This window comes from Fusarium musae, chromosome 11, assembly GCF_019915245.1.
Source record: "Fusarium musae strain F31 chromosome 11, whole genome shotgun sequence".
NCBI lineage: Eukaryota > Fungi > Ascomycota > Sordariomycetes > Hypocreales > Nectriaceae > Fusarium > Fusarium musae.
The window spans coordinates 315,222-331,090 of record NC_058397.1 but is presented as its reverse complement, the minus strand read 5'-3'; the positions used below and the strand labels follow the sequence as shown (position 1 = coordinate 331,090).

The following is a 15,869-nucleotide window of genomic DNA, read 5'->3' as shown; positions in this document are numbered from 1 at the left end:
CTACCACGAACGACATGTAAATCTGTAGCAAGAAAAGGTCTATTATGTTGTGATGGTGCATGGAACCTTGTGTCAATCATGGTGAGTATACGACGAAGTAACAGTCGCCTTGGAATACAGACGCCATGGCTCCAAAGCCTCGGAGTAACGATGTCCTGAAACACTTACCGTAGTCCATTCAAGACTAGGGATGAACAGGAAGCAAGCCGAGGGATCGTCCCACCGCGTGACCAAAACGTGGTTTAGTCGCCCCACGATCTCGGCAGGTAGCATTGGAGGTTTATACGAGCCCAGCTAATTACCCAATGACTCGAGCGCTTAAGCACCCCGCAATGCCGATCCCCCAGAGTCAATGCGGGGGAAACATCTCGACTTTGCGCACGAATAGAATTACAGGAATGGATGGTCTATCCCATGCAGAAGAATGTTCGGTCCGTGACGGGCCGGAGAACTGGTAACTGAATAATGCTTCCAGGAAATGGTGACGCTCGGCGATCTGGTGGTGATATATAGACCGTGTAAGTCGCCATTCGTCGCGATGGAATTAACAGCGAAACAGACCCCACGAACCGTGTTCAGTTATCTCATCATGCGTCTTCTATCGTTTCCCAGCCATCTCCTCGTGGCCTTCCTAACCCTCAAAGAGGCTTCATCCCTCGCCCTCAGCAAACGGGATAGCCCTGTCCTCCCCGGCCTCTGGGCGGACCCCAACATCGCCATCGTCGACAAGACATACTACATCTTCCCTACCACCGACGGTTTCGAAGGCTGGGGCGGCAACGTCTTCTACTGGTGGAAATCAAAAGATCTCGTATCATGGACAAAGAGCGACAAGCCATTCCTTACTCTCAATGGTACGAATGGCAACGTTCCCTGGGCTACAGGTAATGCCTGGGCTCCTGCTTTCGCTGCTCGCGGAGGCAAGTACTATTTCTACCATAGTGGGAATAACCCCTCTGTGAGCGATGGGCATAAGAGCATTGGTGCGGCGGTGGCTGATCATCCTGAGGGGCCGTGGAAGGCACAGGATAAGCCGATGATCAAGGGCACGTCTGATGAGGAGATTGTCAGCAACCAGGCTATCGATCCCGCTGCCTTTGAAGATCCAGAAACTGGAAAGTGGTATATCTACTGGGGAAATGGCGTTCCCATTGTCGCAGAGTTAAACGACGACATGGTCTCTCTCAAAGCAGGCTGGCACAAAATTACAGGTCTTCAGAATTTCCGCGAAGGTCTTTTCGTCAACTATCGCGATGGAACATATCATCTGACATACTCTATCGACGATACGGGCTCAGAGAACTATCGGGTTGGGTACGCTACGGCGGATAACCCCATTGGACCTTGGACATATCGTGGTGTTCTTCTGGAGAAGGACGAATCGAAGGGCATTCTTGCTACGGGACATAACTCCATCATCAACATTCCTGGAACGGATGAGTGGTACATCGCGTATCATCGCTTCCATATTCCTGATGGAAATGGGTATAATAGGGAGACTACGATTGATAAGGTACCCATCGACAAGGATACGGGATTGTTTGGAAAGGTTACGCCGACTTTGCAGAGTGTTGATCCTAGGCTTTTGTAGGTGGAATAGCTGATAATGTGTTGAGTTATGCACTATATTATTTCGATGGATGGTGAAACCCTACCATGGTACATGGCTGCACTGTCAAACCATTTGGACCTTTACCTATCGTAATGCTAAAGTCCTGGTTGCGTCTCACTATAGAAATGCTTGTTCCTCCTCAAAGCCTGGAAAAGAGTGTACGTGCTTTTAATGACTGTATCCATTTCGACATAATTGTGAGATCATCTAACAAGGAGGCCACAAAACTGAGGATGATGATCTAACTGATACAAAGACTGAACGTAGTGGATATATTCTTCTTTGGTGACTCTATCGGCCTAATACTGCCTATTCCATCAATCATACTTTATATTCTGTAGGCGATTTCAAACACATTTGACCGCGATGCCGGCATTGGTTCTGCATATACTGTTTGATCCTATTTTCTCATATAGCATCGATCGATACTCTGATACTTGTGGCCTAGTGCATTTACATAGTGAATATTGCTTAGTCAACATGAATGAGACTTGTTAGCCAAGATACGCCTCAACGAGACCCATAGTGCTCGTGCTATTCCTGTGAACCTTGACAACCTTGAACCTGGAATCCGCTTCTTTGAGGAGCTTCTCAAAGTCTCCCCTAGTACGCTCCTTCGACCCAGTAACTACGAACATACACATATCACACTGTCGCGACAGATGCTCCTGATACTTTGAAACCTCATTCAACTCTGGCAAAACTTCCTCGTTGATGAGAAGAGGGGTTCCAGGCTTGCACTTCTCAAGCGCGGGGACAAGACCTCGAAGGATCTTGATGCAGTCTTCGTCCCGCCAGTTATGGAGACACTGACGCATGAAAAACGCGTTTGCGTCGGCAATGGGCTGATCTTTGAAGAAGTCATGCAGCATGAATGAGACTCGGTCTGCGATCTCAGATGGCAACTTTGCTTTTCCATCATCGAGAGCTTCAGGGCTAACGTCTTGAACGACAAAGCTCAGGTTGGGGAAAACAGCTGCTAAGTCCATGGAAACATGACCACTGGCGCCGCCAACATCAACGACCTTCCCAGGAGCCTCAAGCCTGTCCCAATGAAAGCCATCGCGAAGGGCAGTGACTGAGCGGTCCGACTGATTGAGCGCAGCCATAGCCTTTGCAAAGTTGAGGCCCTTCTCGGGGACATCGGCGTAGAATTGATACGGCGGCTTGCCATGACGGGTAGCAAACGGTGAATCAGCGTCCTTTGAACCGTTGAGATCATTTTGGACGAATTTGGCGGCGTCAGAAGCTGCCTTGAACATTTCATCGAACTGCATCCAGAGGATAGCTTCCATGTCACTGTCTCGTGCGATGAGAGCAGAACTTGCGGTGTGAGTGAATACATCTGGCTCGACTTCCTCAAAGACGCGCTGAGTCGCGAGATGTTTGATTACTCTGCGACATCGACCTTCATCAATGCCGGCCTTAGATGCTAGGTCGGCGATACTGATCTTCCCACCGAGGGGAACATGTCTGAAGAGTTTGAAATGAAGAGAAACTTGGTAAGCTGCAAGAGTGTAGTGGCTCATGTAGAAGGAGCGGTATTCATTTGCTGGGCCGTTGACGAGGCGAAGGAGGTCTTGTGCTGCATCGTTCAGCTGAATCCTGGTGGAGTGAATATCCGCATCACCCTGAATCGCTTTGCTGTTCTGATCAAAAGACGGCTCCGGCTGCTTGGTGTCCTGAAGGTGTTTCACGATAGTCTCCGTGGCTTGCAGGATAGTCTGTGCTAGCTGCAAGAGGTGGGAGTAGGTTGTTGAGGCCATTTTCAAGAATTGATCGTAATAGTCGCTAGATACTCAATGTTGTCTACGATGAAGTTGCAGATAAAGATGAGCTCTACAATGTCTGAAAGATATAGATTGTTTATTCATGCCAAGGCTCACATGCTATATATAGATGCTCTTCAACCTGGTCTCCTCATTCTTCATTATCCTTCTGACAGGCGCCGCCAGCCATCTGACGTGAGGGCTTTATTCACGGTGTGATAAGAACATGCCGAACGTGCATACCGACAACCATTTCCATGGATTTCTGCAGCCGCAATCGCCAAGTTTGCTACACAGCATCTCTTGTTTTCGGGTCCCGAATAAGCGGCATGTCCTGTTGCCCAATAACATCCCCTCCCACCCGTCTCAGCCAATCTGACTCCGCATGAGATCTACCACTCTATTGGCTGACACGCAATCGGCTTATCAAAAATCGGCGGCAGCTCAGCCGCAGTGACGCTCGAGCTCGCGAACATCGCGCTCTCGTCAAACGCGAGAAACCCTGTACCCTCGTAGCACCCAACATACTCGGCGTCGATCTCATCGCCCTTGATTATGCCGAGATCGACCCAGAGGAGGATGTCGCCGCCTTGCATTTCGCCGCCTGGGCCGTATGCTGACATGAAGTTACGTCGCAGCTTGACGTGGCCTTTGTCCCATCGGCCCATGTGCTCCATCTTGGAGAGGTCGGTCCAGTACAGGATCTGGGCTTGGCGGATGTAGTCGAGGCCTGGGAATATGCTACTCTTGTGCGTACCATTTGCTGCGCCATTGATTGTACCGTTTGAGGTGCCATTGGAGGTTGTAGCGTTCGTTGCTCCAAGTGTCTTCTCTCCCGCAAATGCGTGGCATGCCCTCGCTGACACCATTCCCTTCTCAATACCTGCTGTCACAACGTTGGTGACCCATTCCTTGGTAAGGCCATCGAAATTCTCGTTCCAGTACTCGCGCTCTTTTTCCTTCATATGACTGTAGTCTTGTCCTTCAATAACAATACAGAGGTTCTCTGGGAACTTGGTAATCTGAGCTCTTCCACGACGAATCTTATCTGTCATAGGCTTTGGGGGCTGCCAAGCGTCCGAAGAAGAACTGTAGGTGTCGCCTTCATAGTCGGGCGTCATACGAGAACGATATGCCCCCCAATACCCAGTCTTCTCAGTCAGAGGGACGAGTTCTCCGCAGTGACCGAAGCCAACTGGATCTTTGCCTGTACACTCATGCATAGCTCTAGTGGCAGGAAGACAAACTGACTCCCTCCAGAAGCCAGCATCGTCTGGAAGTGATCTCCAAAAGGTTCTTGTAGCGTCGCTTTCCCACCATGACTTGAAGGTCTGAGGTGAGGTCCAGTAAGTCATCCAAACCCTGGAGGGGATATCGTTTTGTTCTAGTCGCTCGACCGGAACGCCGGCGTCCTTTATGAGGTTGTCGAACTCTTGGATCAGCTCGAGCTTTTCGCTACTTGGACTATCGGCATGGTATTGACATCCAAAGGTGGTCAGGGTGAAGTGGTGAGCGGCAGAGAAACGTGGGCGAAGCATCTTGTTGACTATTAATACGATGACAATTGAATAAAGGTGAATTGATTGTATCTGCAGGGCACTAGACATTAGTGAGTTTATATATTAGGAATGCCATGTCACTGATTCGCTGCGTTGGCGACTCTTGTCAGTGTGATCGGTGCTTGGACAGTCCGGATAACAGAGTTCCAGATCTTCTCCATACAATGTTACCGGAAATTTAATACCCAATTGCAAATCATCTTGATACGACATCGTGGGGAAACCGTTGGGTACTTGATATCCGGATAGGGTGTCGGACGCTAAATTAGCTCGAGGGGGTGATGTATCACGACACTACAAAGGGTTAGCTCCTGGTCCAAGAGTTGAACATAGAGAGTGCAATGGCAGCGACAATGATTCGCAAAAATCTCACTACGTACGTTATGGCCATTCACTGCTTTGCGATCGGATCAATAGAACGCGATGCAGCATCAGAAAATGGTAACGTGAGCACGGTGTGTTGTACTTGCTCGCTGCAGTATCATGGGTCTTAGAATGTCGTTCAAATCATTCTGCCTTCGATGACGACTAAGTTGTGACGGCAGCCTGTCGTTATGTAAAAGTATCTTAATTCCCAAGAGCTATGGGCAAGTCTATCAAATGTCTATGAACGTGATGCGCTACCATGCGCGCTGAGTTACCTACTGGCCCTTGCCAAGCAACACCAGATTGGCGACGTTCATAATAGCAATGATCAGCCATATCACAACTGCAATAGCCGTAGTATACCATGCATTCCGCATTTTCACATCTTCTTCATCATTCCTCTGTCCCGTCATCAACGTCGGTTGTCCTTCAACATGGAGTCGTGCAGGACCGGATCTAACAGTCATGAACTTATTCCTGCTCGTGAAGTAAATAAGAGGCGCTGTGACAAAGGGCAAAACGATACTCAACGCTACCTGCGAACCGTTGAGGGCAGCGTTGAGGCCGGACCGGCCTACTGCGCCAGCGATGATGATACTTGGCGTGATACTGATACTTCTTGTCATCAACCGGCGTAGCCAGGGACGCATTTTGACGTTGAGAGCACCCTCGCTGACCATCTGGCCGGCGATAGTACAGACAATACCCGCTGTGATTCCGGATAGCAGTAGAGCCAGGGCGAACAATATTCCTGCTGCAGGAGAGATCGACGATGCGAGTAAATCGTGGATACTGAAGATATCGGCGTCAACGGCGTCGGGGTTCTGATATAAAGAGGCACCGGCAACGATTAGGATAGCCGAGTTGACGAAGAGGGCAAAGGTGAAGAGGGCGATGGCGAGTTCGGCGATGGAAGTCTTTAGCGAGGATTGTATAGCTTCGAGCGATGGGATATAGTAGGTCTTTTCCGAAACTTGATTGCCTGTACTGCTTGGGGACGGGCCGGGAGGCACAAGGCCTCGCTTGACATCGTATTCGCGTAGACGAGGTTGGACAATACCAGAGCCTAGGTACAGGCTGTGCGGCATGACGGTCGCGCCCAGAATACCGCACGCCTGATATAACCTGAGCTGGTTAGAATAATCTACAGTATAGCCCTTGGGGAAAAGCTTACCCTTGCTGTTCTACAATGCTCTTCGATGGCAGGTATCCTTTGAACACTTCTCCAACTGAAGTGTTTTGTATCAACGACAACTGGATACAAAAGCATATCACCACTCCCATAACCAGGCACAGAATAAAGTACTCGAATATCCTCAGACCTCTCATGGACTTGTCGGGGTTGTAGAACAGCAGGATAACCATAACATCTGCAATGGAAATGGCACATCCTGCGACGAGAGGGACTTTTGGGAAGAGAAGGTTGAGTGCGATTGCAAAGCCGATGACCTGGGAACCTAGTTTTAGTATAGTGTGAACCTGAGGGCACTCCAAAGACGGCATACCTCAGCGATATCGGTCGCGATGATGGCGATTTCAGCAAATATGTACAGTATAATGTTAAGCCATCTCGGTAGAAATGCTCGACAGGCTTCGGCTAGGTTAAGTCCGCTGACAGTGCCGAGCTTGATAGCAAGACTTTGGAGAAAGATAGCAAAGAGGTTGGACAACAAGACGATGAAGAGCAACTTGAAGCGGTAGGATGCACCGGCGGCGATGTCTGTAGAGTAGTTTCCGGGATCAACTATCAGAACATTTGTTAGCCACGAACATAAAATGAAGATGGGTATAACCAGCAAGACGCACTATAAGCAACAGCGATTATGAAGCCAGGACCGATGAAGGATAAGAACTTGATCAACGCTTTCTTCCAGCGCTGAAGGTGCAATAGCCAAGCGCTAGGATCTCTTGTAGGCGTCGTAGAACATTGCGGCTCTGTAGGTAATATCGCAGGGTCATTTACTTGCGTATGCCTATCTTCGTCCTGGTTGGCTGAGGACATGATGGTGGCCTTGGCGGTCTTGGTATTGGGCTAGGATCGCTTTCGCTTTCTCAGAAGTGAAAAAACGGAAACACGCTATACCTGAATGAGATCACGTGTCGTCGTGAGACAATACGAGGTGACGCGACTCGAGAGTTAATCCCTGCGAAGAATATGAAAGGGCTTGAGATGATTGTGATGAGATGTAGGGCAGTATACATGATTGGATTTGAAAGTTGTTTTGACCGTTGAGAATCACCGTGATACGCAAGATGAAGTCATTGCAAACAGATTTATCTTTGAAGATATTTTGTCAAGAGCCAGGTTTCATCCTCATTAATGGCCCATTTCTCGTCTCAATATGCCCTTCTATCAGTTATTGACCTTTAGAAAGAGCGTCTAATCACAGAGGCATTATCTTATCATCTGTCAAACGAAACCGCTGAGATTCATGGTGGCTGATTGGAGAAGGCGGAAAGGATAATTCCATTTCCGAATCACCCGCAGATTTCGGAGTGAGTCGGCTGAGCGGAAACGGGTCACTTTCTCCGCATCCGTATCCGAACAGTGCGAATAGCACGTGTCCTTGATATAGAGTGTCAAAATAAACTCAGCAAGAGTTAGCCTAACATAAGGCGAGATTCCCCAAGTGTTTTAGTCCCTTAGGATCAAGGTCCTCTAGGCGGGGTTGAGAGAACTCCCAGATTGTTAAATTCGCCAATTCTCATAAAGTTCTCTGCCAAATGTCTCTGTGCTTTTGAATCATAGTAAAGAGATTCAAAACAATATTCACGCCTTGAAATTGCCCTTCGTTGGGATAATGACGTCACAGCTCTGGTCCTTAACTCCATGGGTCGATTCTGGCGATACATGGCATAAACGCCGTGTTCCATACACACAAGATGCAACATACCTTCACACTCTCGACCTTTGGCAACCGAAATCTCTCCAAGAGTCTTCACTCCCTAAACCAGAAACTCTGCCTCGCGGCAAAGGCCCTTGGGTTATTTATATCCACGGCGGGGCATGGCGAGACCCGCTCGTCGACTCTTCGTCCTTCGAAGCAACTGCGCTCAAACTTCTGAGTGACAAAGATACACCTATCGCAGGAGTTACATCAATCAATTATCCCCTTTCAAGCCATCCCAATCATCCTACGCACCCCGCACCACCTCGCGATTCGTCGGAGCCTGTTGATGTTGGTCGACAAGCTAAGCATCCTGATCACATAATCGCTCTACTCACGGCTATCTCATTTCTGCAAAATGATCTTGGAGTAGCTCGTGATTATGCCCTGTCAGGTCACAGCTGCGGTGCCACCATGACGTTTCAGACATTGATGAACCCCGATCACTGGCTGGGTACTGCAAAGGGAATCTCGGTTCCCAATGTGAAGAAGCCAAGAGTCATAGCTCCTCTCAACGGACTATACGATCTCGCTGCCTTTATCAACGACCCGCCAGAATCTCACAAACAACTTCAACCACTGTATACCGACTTCACGAAAAACGCTTTCGGCGATGACGGGGCGGTATGGAAGGCTGTCTGTCCTACAAGTGTCACAGACTGGAGTGCAGAGTGGCCTGAAGGCAAGGTCGTTGTGATTGCCCAGAGCAAGGAAGACGGTCTTGTCCCGTATGCCCAGACTGAGCTTATGAAGGACCACCTGAGAAAGACATCAACGCTTGAAATTGTTGAGATGAGAGCTAGCGGTGATCACAACGATCTGTGGAAACAAGCCGATGAGATCGTAGATATCATAAAGTGCGCAGTTGGATATCTAACCAAGCTCTGATTATTCAAGGACTTTGAGAATTACAAGTCATTTAAAGTCAGGTAGCCAAGCTAGAAACCAAACAAGTCCAGTCAATGCTAGATAATCCCAACATTTGGCATCTCTTTGCCATCCTTCCACGATGCCATCACCTGCTTTACTTCTTCATCCGTAAGCTTGCCTTCCTCTTTGCGTATGTATCCCCTAAGATACAATTCAACCTTCTGCGTCACTGTCCACTTGACCTCCTTCATTAACCTTTTTGAATCCCAATCCGATCGCTGCTGGTACCTGTATTCTCTGGCATGCATTGAACGTATGTGCCTAGAAGGCATATAAGGAAAGAATTCGTTTATGTAAAATATTTGTTTTGCCTGTATAGCTCTTATCTGTTCATCAAATTGAATCGTAGCAGCATCGGCAATATCGGATGGGACGTAGAGACCAAAAGCTGGTTGCGGCCCGACCTTTGTGGAACTTGGCTGCGAGTCTGTCGGATGTTTTTGCCGCTGGGTACTGACACAAGCAAATATCTCCCTGCTTTGCTCTGTCGCCATTCGCCGGCAGATGTGCGCTATAGCAGCGTTGGTCGATGGAACAAACGCATACCCAAATGGGATCTTTGAGATGTCTTTTACAAAGGAGCGGTGATTTATGATCTGTGCGTATGAGTATCGGAAAGGGAGTCCATCAATAAACGAGGGTGAGGCGTAACTGACTTTTTCATTTTCATGTCTGTCCATCAGTCGCACTGGCCTTTCGGCGTAGGCACCTGGACTGGATGTCTCCAAGGACCTACGTTGGACACTGCATAATGAAATTTGCGCTTGAGGTCGCTTATAGATGAAGAACCTTTGCAAAGAGTGAGCAGGTCTAAAGATGGCAGACATATTCCTCTAAGGAGGGTCAATGAAAAGAATTAAAAGTGGAGTGATGGATTGTTCAACATCGCGACCCCTAATCTGGGGCAGTTAGTGGAGAATCTTTCTTCCAGTCGAATCAAGTTAGCCTAGATCCACAAAACTTAATCATCGACTTCGGCCATGCTTCTATACCTTGAAAGACTGATAGAACTAATAAATCTCTTTATATAATAATTCTCACTTTCTATATAACTTGAAATATCAAGTATCGATTTAATTACTTATTCTTAGATTAGGTATAGTTCCCTTATAATACTTTTAGCGCTGATGCGTTCTGTAAAATATAAAAAGCAGATAACTGTAAGCTTGAAAGGGTATAATTAAAATCCACCCTCTATTATACTTATATCTTATTGATAAGAGCCTGATTAGAGACAGCTAGAGCTAAATACTTAATCAGGCTATCTCCATTGTTTGGGGCCCCCGGAACAGTTCTATAATCTCGTGTGTTGTCCTCCCTTGAAAGTCCTTGTCCTTTTTCTTCAGATATTCATTTATATACTTTTCCACCAGCAAGTCTATATCTCCCTGGGGCTCCATATCCCCCTCTCCATAGAAACGATACATTTGCTCGATATATACAGGTTCCATGCAGTAATATTTCTTATTTACCTTGAAGAACCACTGCTCCTTCGCAACCTCGCTTGGTGTTTTCTTTATGAATAAATCAGCGACAGCAGATGAGACGTAAAATCCAGCCTCTGATCTTCCCTTCCCCGGCTTTAACAGTTAGTCGAGAAGAACAGTTTTTGATAAATAACACTTACAATATCGCGCGGATAATGACCACGCTTTATTTGCTCTTCTCGGCATTGTTGGGCAAGCAATTTATCACTAGCTGGAATAAATGTTATTCCCAACCCTCGTCGGAGTCGAAGCTGCGTAAGTTTGTCATTTTCGATAAACTAAAGATATTAGAATCGGTCACTTATTTAGAAAAAATGGCATAGAACTGACCCGATCTTGCCGCCATGGGTCGTTTTTCACTCGTAGAGGTTTCGATGGCTGCAAGGATATGCCCCGTTTGCAAGGAGCTGAAGCCAGTGACTGAAAGTTGCATAGTGTAGCTCGTTTTGGAAGAGTCCAATAGGGCAGTCTTGTCCCAAAGGGAAAGGCAGATCTGGCGCTGAACATGGTTCTTGATATACAGACTCTAGAACGAGAGCAAGTTGGGTGTTGTGCTGTTCTGATCTAAGGTAAATGAACGGTCACTTGAGTCTGTGCAAGGTTTTTCCGATAATTAGCGCATTTCCTTTACCTAATGTCCAGCCACTCCTATTGGCCAGTTGTCCCTACGAGACCCTGTTAGCCTATAATTACAGGGTAAGTAATTACAGAGTGCTGCTTGTTTATTTTTTAAGACTTACTTCTTTAGCATTTATACTCATTATAAACTTATTTTTATTTAAATAAATATAAATAACTGTATACACTTAAGCTTAAATTAACTTCTATAACTTTTAAAAACTGAAGATATCCTTTTATATATTATCTAAAATGCTATTGTCTTATCTTATACGATAAAAGATATATAGATAAACCAGGTATAAAATTGACACTGTTTAGGAAGCTGGTTTAGTAAGTAGGTACTACAACCTCCCTTACTTACATTCATACATGTCCTGGACGTTCCAATCCTCAACCCTGTACAAGGTGGGAACAACTACAGCCCTGTCATGCGTCTTGTAGCAGTTAAAGCTTCTCCACTGGTTCCATCTAAATCTAATGTGTTCGCCTGCAGCCTTGTCGTATCCAAGGTGATCGATGTTGACCTTGAACCACGAACCATCCTTAAAATAGGCTTCTAAATATTATCTTTTACTCCAAATCTTCAAAGCTTAAACAATACCTTCGGTTTGCTGTCCCTCCCATTTACGAACAACTCCATGCTCGACATCAACGTAGTTCTGAGGCTGTCGACCCCATGCGTTGTTGCGGTTCGAGTATGGGGCCCACTCTCTTAATATCCCTCTCTATATTTTAGGCGTTGGTAATTAATAAATTGGCCAAGGCATCTGCTGATGTGGCATTTAGCAGCTATGGTCATTCTCAGCCCTTTTCATTAGAATATCAAGAGCCGTGATCTATTGAAAGCACACCTGGTAAACAGGCGTTAGATTTGCAGCGTTTATGTAGCCAAGAAACCGCGATGAATTTCTCGATACCGACAAGGCGGTTTGATTGCCAGACTGGCCCTAGCTTGGCACGAGTGATGCAAAGGTGTTGTGATAGCTGCTCTTCCATGCCTGGCCGATGAATTGTTCCCTACAAGAGCTGAAGACGGTGAGAAGGGATGCTCAGGTACCGGGACAGTAGCACCGTCACGATAGAGCAGAGACGTGCTGTCGACTGCGGTGGAAAGAAAGCTGTCTGTGGGTTCCTCGTTGGTAACAAATGTGCAATGAGATATATTTGGTCGCTTCCGGGCCAGCCTCTGGAACGATGTACTAGTGGTACGTATCAGAAACTGCTGACATTCTTCCTCTCACCAATTCGGACGGAGGAATAGCCATTGTGGTTTCAGCTCGTCACGTTTTACCCGTCTCTGACGACATAAGGCACAGCCCGTCCGGACTTTTCTATGCGTCCTCTTCATTATGGCGATGAGATGCTGCAGTCTTTGGCCTTTGTGATGGGTTGGAAATGCAGTGAATGCAAGGTGATGTTGGTGCAGGGAGTAAAGCCCAGTAGTATGGTGGGGACTGTTGGAGCGCTAGCTGTATCTGTCCTTCCAGTAGGCGAGTGGTTTTCTTTATTGCCATTCATACTATTAGTACCCTAGACAAGAGCTCAACCTGTCCATCTTTCCAATTTCCCTCATCTCTATCTATGCAGGTTATAGACTCATTCCTACACTAATCTCAAGCTCGCAATGCATTTTAAATTTCATGCTTGCTTCTAGTAAGGGTTGACGCAATGACAGCTGCACCAACACCACTTCCAGGCGAAAGCAAAAACTCCACATCATCCTTGCCACTGGGCGACGAGTTCTCCCAGCCGAGAATCTCACCCAACGCTTTGGATAGCTCCCGTTTGAAATGAGGATGTTTCTCAAACAAGGATCCCTCAACGCCAACATGACATGTCTTTAGGTTCCTCTTCAAGCATATCGCTGCTACGCCTGTTGATGAAAGACGCGCCGCGCGGGTTGTTATCAGCGTCGCGACGCTCCTCATGAACTCGAGCTCTTGAAGATTTGGAGATACTCCGAGCTTGGCGACAGATAGGTCATATGATACCTTGAAATCCTCCGACGTGTCCCTAGGGCCATCATTAGTGAGAAATGTCATATGTGAAGGATGGTGGACATACTCTTCAATCGTCGACAAAAACGATGAATCCATAAAATAAGGCTCCTGCATCTTCTCCAGACTCTGTCCCTCCCAAAACGTATCATCCCTCTTCTTAACATCAAGCATAATCAACCGAAACAACTCCCCAAGATACAACCCCGCCACCATCTTCTCAAACGCCTGCTGTCCCTTCCTCGGCGACGCATCATCAATAGCGATATCAAATGACGTCAGAGGCAAGACCATATGCTCGTTGTCAAAAGCGCCCCATTCGCAATTAATCGCCATGAGAGCTTCAGCGGGAAGTCCTTCCATGTCGAGCTTGGGAATGGATTGGCATCGTTCGAAGTAGGCGCCGTTGCAGCCCGTGCCGAAAACGCAGCCAATTGCGGTCTCGGGGTTGATGTATGCCGAGGCCATCATCGTGGCGGTTGTGTCGTTCGTTACGACTCGGACCTTGAGAGGGAGTTTCTGTTTTGTATTAGTCTCGTCGTCATATCATGGATGCGTGACACATGCCCTTTTCGCGATAGCATGTCTCAACGACGCTGCTACATCGCGACCTTCACAGTCAGCAACATCAAAGCCCTTTGTCCACCTCTGAAGAATACCCTCGTCAATAGTTCGCTGCGTTGTAGGGAAAGAGAAAATAAAGCTCAAGTCGGTGTTTGTTCCAGCTTCAAAATCAGCTGTTTTGAGGAATTCCTCGAGATGTCCAGCGACAAAATCCCAAAGCCTTTCAGCGGGTCCTGTCCTCAGTTCTTTGGGGAGTCTGTGCGTGACCTGGTTGACTTTGAAGCCAGACTTTTCTTCCGTTAGTTCGACGGAGAATACTCTGAGGTTTGTGCCGCCTAGATCTAGGACGAGATATTTTCCTGTTTCGTTGCCGGTTGGTTGTTGCATTACCCATGTTGGATTCATAGGCTGTTAACGATTAGTTAACGCGTCACAATGGCGTAGATCTGATACTTACGATGCTGCCGCCCTTGACACTCAATCCTACATCAAGCTTAGCTTCCATTCGTCATGTGACTAACTCGGGCTGTACCTTTATCCAACTCATCGATAAAGTGGTTAGTGATATGCTTGAGCTTAGCGGTATCAACCGTAAAATCCCTCTCAAGCTCCTGTAGATATGTCTGAAGGTTCGCCATTATTACGTCACTGAGAATCTAGATAGAAACACCATCGGGAAGATCAAACACCAGCACAAGGTCCTCCATTAGCTTATATATAAATATCTACGCCCGCTAATCCATCAGTTGATCGAAACGCTGTTGTCGGGCCGGAGCAATTACAGCTGTCAATTCACATCCAACAGTGATCTCGTGATGACGCTAGATCCACTTTAGGATTCATGAACGTTCTGCAACTTGCTTTATCTTTCTCTAGTCGCTTCGTTGTGGTTCCAAAGGCCCGGTCCGATGGCTCCGGTGCAAAAGCTCCGGTTATCTTGATATCCTTAGCTCATGATCTCATCACAAGCAAAACTGGCACCGAGACATCCTTGCTAGTGAACTCGCTTCGGCATAATCGTGATTGGTTCATCTTGCGAGACTTTAAAGACAAAAAACTACGTATTGTTGATATGATAATGACTGTGTTTTGCCTCTTTCTGATCGCATATTTATGTTTCAACATTCTGACCAAATCACATCAAAATTGAACATAAATAACACACTTAACTAACTGTAATCAGTGGGGCCTCGACATACAAATCACCGAACTTCTCCCCCAGAAGTTTAGGCAGCTTGCCCAAACCTGACAATGCCTTTCCCCACTTGAGAGCCTCAAACCAAGTGTCGACAAAAGTCTGTTGGACGTCGCTTCCTCCATCACCGTCCTCGTTCCACTCTGGTGTAGACCACTTGTTATGAACATCATCCCACTGTTCCTTACCACCCTTGGGCTTGCTGGGGTTCCAGTTATCTTCGGGGGACTCCGTTTCGGGAAACGGCTTCTGCGCTTGAAGGACTCTCTCGCCTTGAGCAAGGATATTGAAGGCTTTGAGGGCATCCTCAGACATCTTTGCTGGTGGGCCTTGCATGAGGACACCCATCATAAGCTTCAAGCTACCAGAGTTATTGTCGAGCAAATCGTCGATATTGTTATCTTGACTGCTCTTCGTAGGATCCTGACTCTCATCGTCGGTTCCATCTCATTAGCGAATTGTCGATGACTACTGCAGTTGGACTTACATTTGGCCCAAAGACAAGCTGGGACTTGCTTATACTCCTGTGTCATGCCCCATTTCGCACGGGCGTTGCCATCTTGAGCGATCTCAATCTTCATCTCAGACTTGGTCATAGCCTCCTTGAGATGCATTGGCCGAGCGTAGATAGGAGGACCCTTCGACGAGACCGAGTTGACTAAGTTTTCGTCCTCCTCGATTTGCCTGGCATCTTGGACAGCCTGAAGAAGATTGGCAAAAGATCACCATGCTTCCGAGCTCAGGTGATAATTGGTTCATATGGAGTACTGTCCCAAAACCACTCGTTGATGGGAAGGATGAAGGTGATCCAGATGCTGATCTTCGTATCCTTCGCCTTCCTTCCTTTGTTCAGAAACAAATGGACTTACTCAACGCGAACA

At 47.2% G+C, this 15,869-nt stretch overlaps 7 protein-coding genes across 7 annotated transcripts; 2 read left to right on the top strand and 5 right to left on the bottom strand.

The window, feature by feature from the left end:
* Nucleotides 1–589: 589 nt before the first annotated feature.
* On the top strand, nucleotides 590–1,591 carry J7337_013164 (uncharacterized protein; the record flags this gene model as incomplete). The annotated part of the gene is made up of 1 exon (XM_044830660.1): nucleotides 590–1,591. The coding sequence occupies one exon, from the start codon at nucleotides 590–592 to the stop codon at nucleotides 1,589–1,591; it is 1,002 nt and encodes a 333-aa protein (XP_044673935.1).
* Nucleotides 1,592–2,106: 515 nt separating this feature from the next.
* On the bottom strand, nucleotides 2,107–3,378 carry J7337_013163 (uncharacterized protein; the record flags this gene model as incomplete). Its single annotated transcript, XM_044830659.1, has 1 exon — nucleotides 2,107–3,378. The coding sequence occupies one exon, from the start codon at nucleotides 3,376–3,378 to the stop codon at nucleotides 2,107–2,109; it is 1,272 nt and encodes a 423-aa protein (XP_044673934.1).
* A 395-nt stretch (nucleotides 3,379–3,773) lies between these two features.
* Nucleotides 3,774–4,919, bottom strand: J7337_013162 (uncharacterized protein; the record flags this gene model as incomplete). The annotated part of the gene is made up of 1 exon (XM_044830658.1): nucleotides 3,774–4,919. One exon carries the CDS (start codon nucleotides 4,917–4,919, stop codon nucleotides 3,774–3,776), a length of 1,146 nt encoding a protein of 381 aa, XP_044673933.1.
* A 662-nt stretch (nucleotides 4,920–5,581) lies between these two features.
* Nucleotides 5,582–7,308, bottom strand: J7337_013161 (uncharacterized protein; the record flags this gene model as incomplete). The annotated part of the gene is made up of 4 exons (XM_044830657.1): nucleotides 5,582–6,431; nucleotides 6,481–6,755; nucleotides 6,812–7,050; nucleotides 7,113–7,308. The coding sequence occupies 4 exons, from the start codon at nucleotides 7,306–7,308 to the stop codon at nucleotides 5,582–5,584; spliced, it is 1,560 nt and encodes a 519-aa protein (XP_044673932.1).
* Nucleotides 7,309–8,107: 799 nt separating this feature from the next.
* On the top strand, nucleotides 8,108–9,082 carry J7337_013160 (uncharacterized protein; the record flags this gene model as incomplete). The annotated part of the gene is made up of 1 exon (XM_044830656.1): nucleotides 8,108–9,082. One exon carries the CDS (start codon nucleotides 8,108–8,110, stop codon nucleotides 9,080–9,082), a length of 975 nt encoding a protein of 324 aa, XP_044673931.1.
* Nucleotides 9,083–12,863: 3,781 nt separating this feature from the next.
* J7337_013159 (uncharacterized protein) lies at nucleotides 12,864–14,431 on the bottom strand (the record flags this gene model as incomplete). The annotated part of the gene is made up of 5 exons (XM_044830655.1): nucleotides 12,864–13,245; nucleotides 13,297–13,748; nucleotides 13,833–14,201; nucleotides 14,251–14,276; nucleotides 14,326–14,431. 5 exons carry the CDS (start codon nucleotides 14,429–14,431, stop codon nucleotides 12,864–12,866), a joined length of 1,335 nt encoding a protein of 444 aa, XP_044673930.1.
* Nucleotides 14,432–14,958: 527 nt separating this feature from the next.
* Nucleotides 14,959–15,747, bottom strand: J7337_013158 (uncharacterized protein; the record flags this gene model as incomplete). Its single annotated transcript, XM_044830654.1, has 3 exons — nucleotides 14,959–15,434; nucleotides 15,476–15,689; nucleotides 15,715–15,747. The coding sequence occupies 3 exons, from the start codon at nucleotides 15,745–15,747 to the stop codon at nucleotides 14,959–14,961; spliced, it is 723 nt and encodes a 240-aa protein (XP_044673929.1).
* Nucleotides 15,748–15,869: the final 122 nt, after the last annotated feature.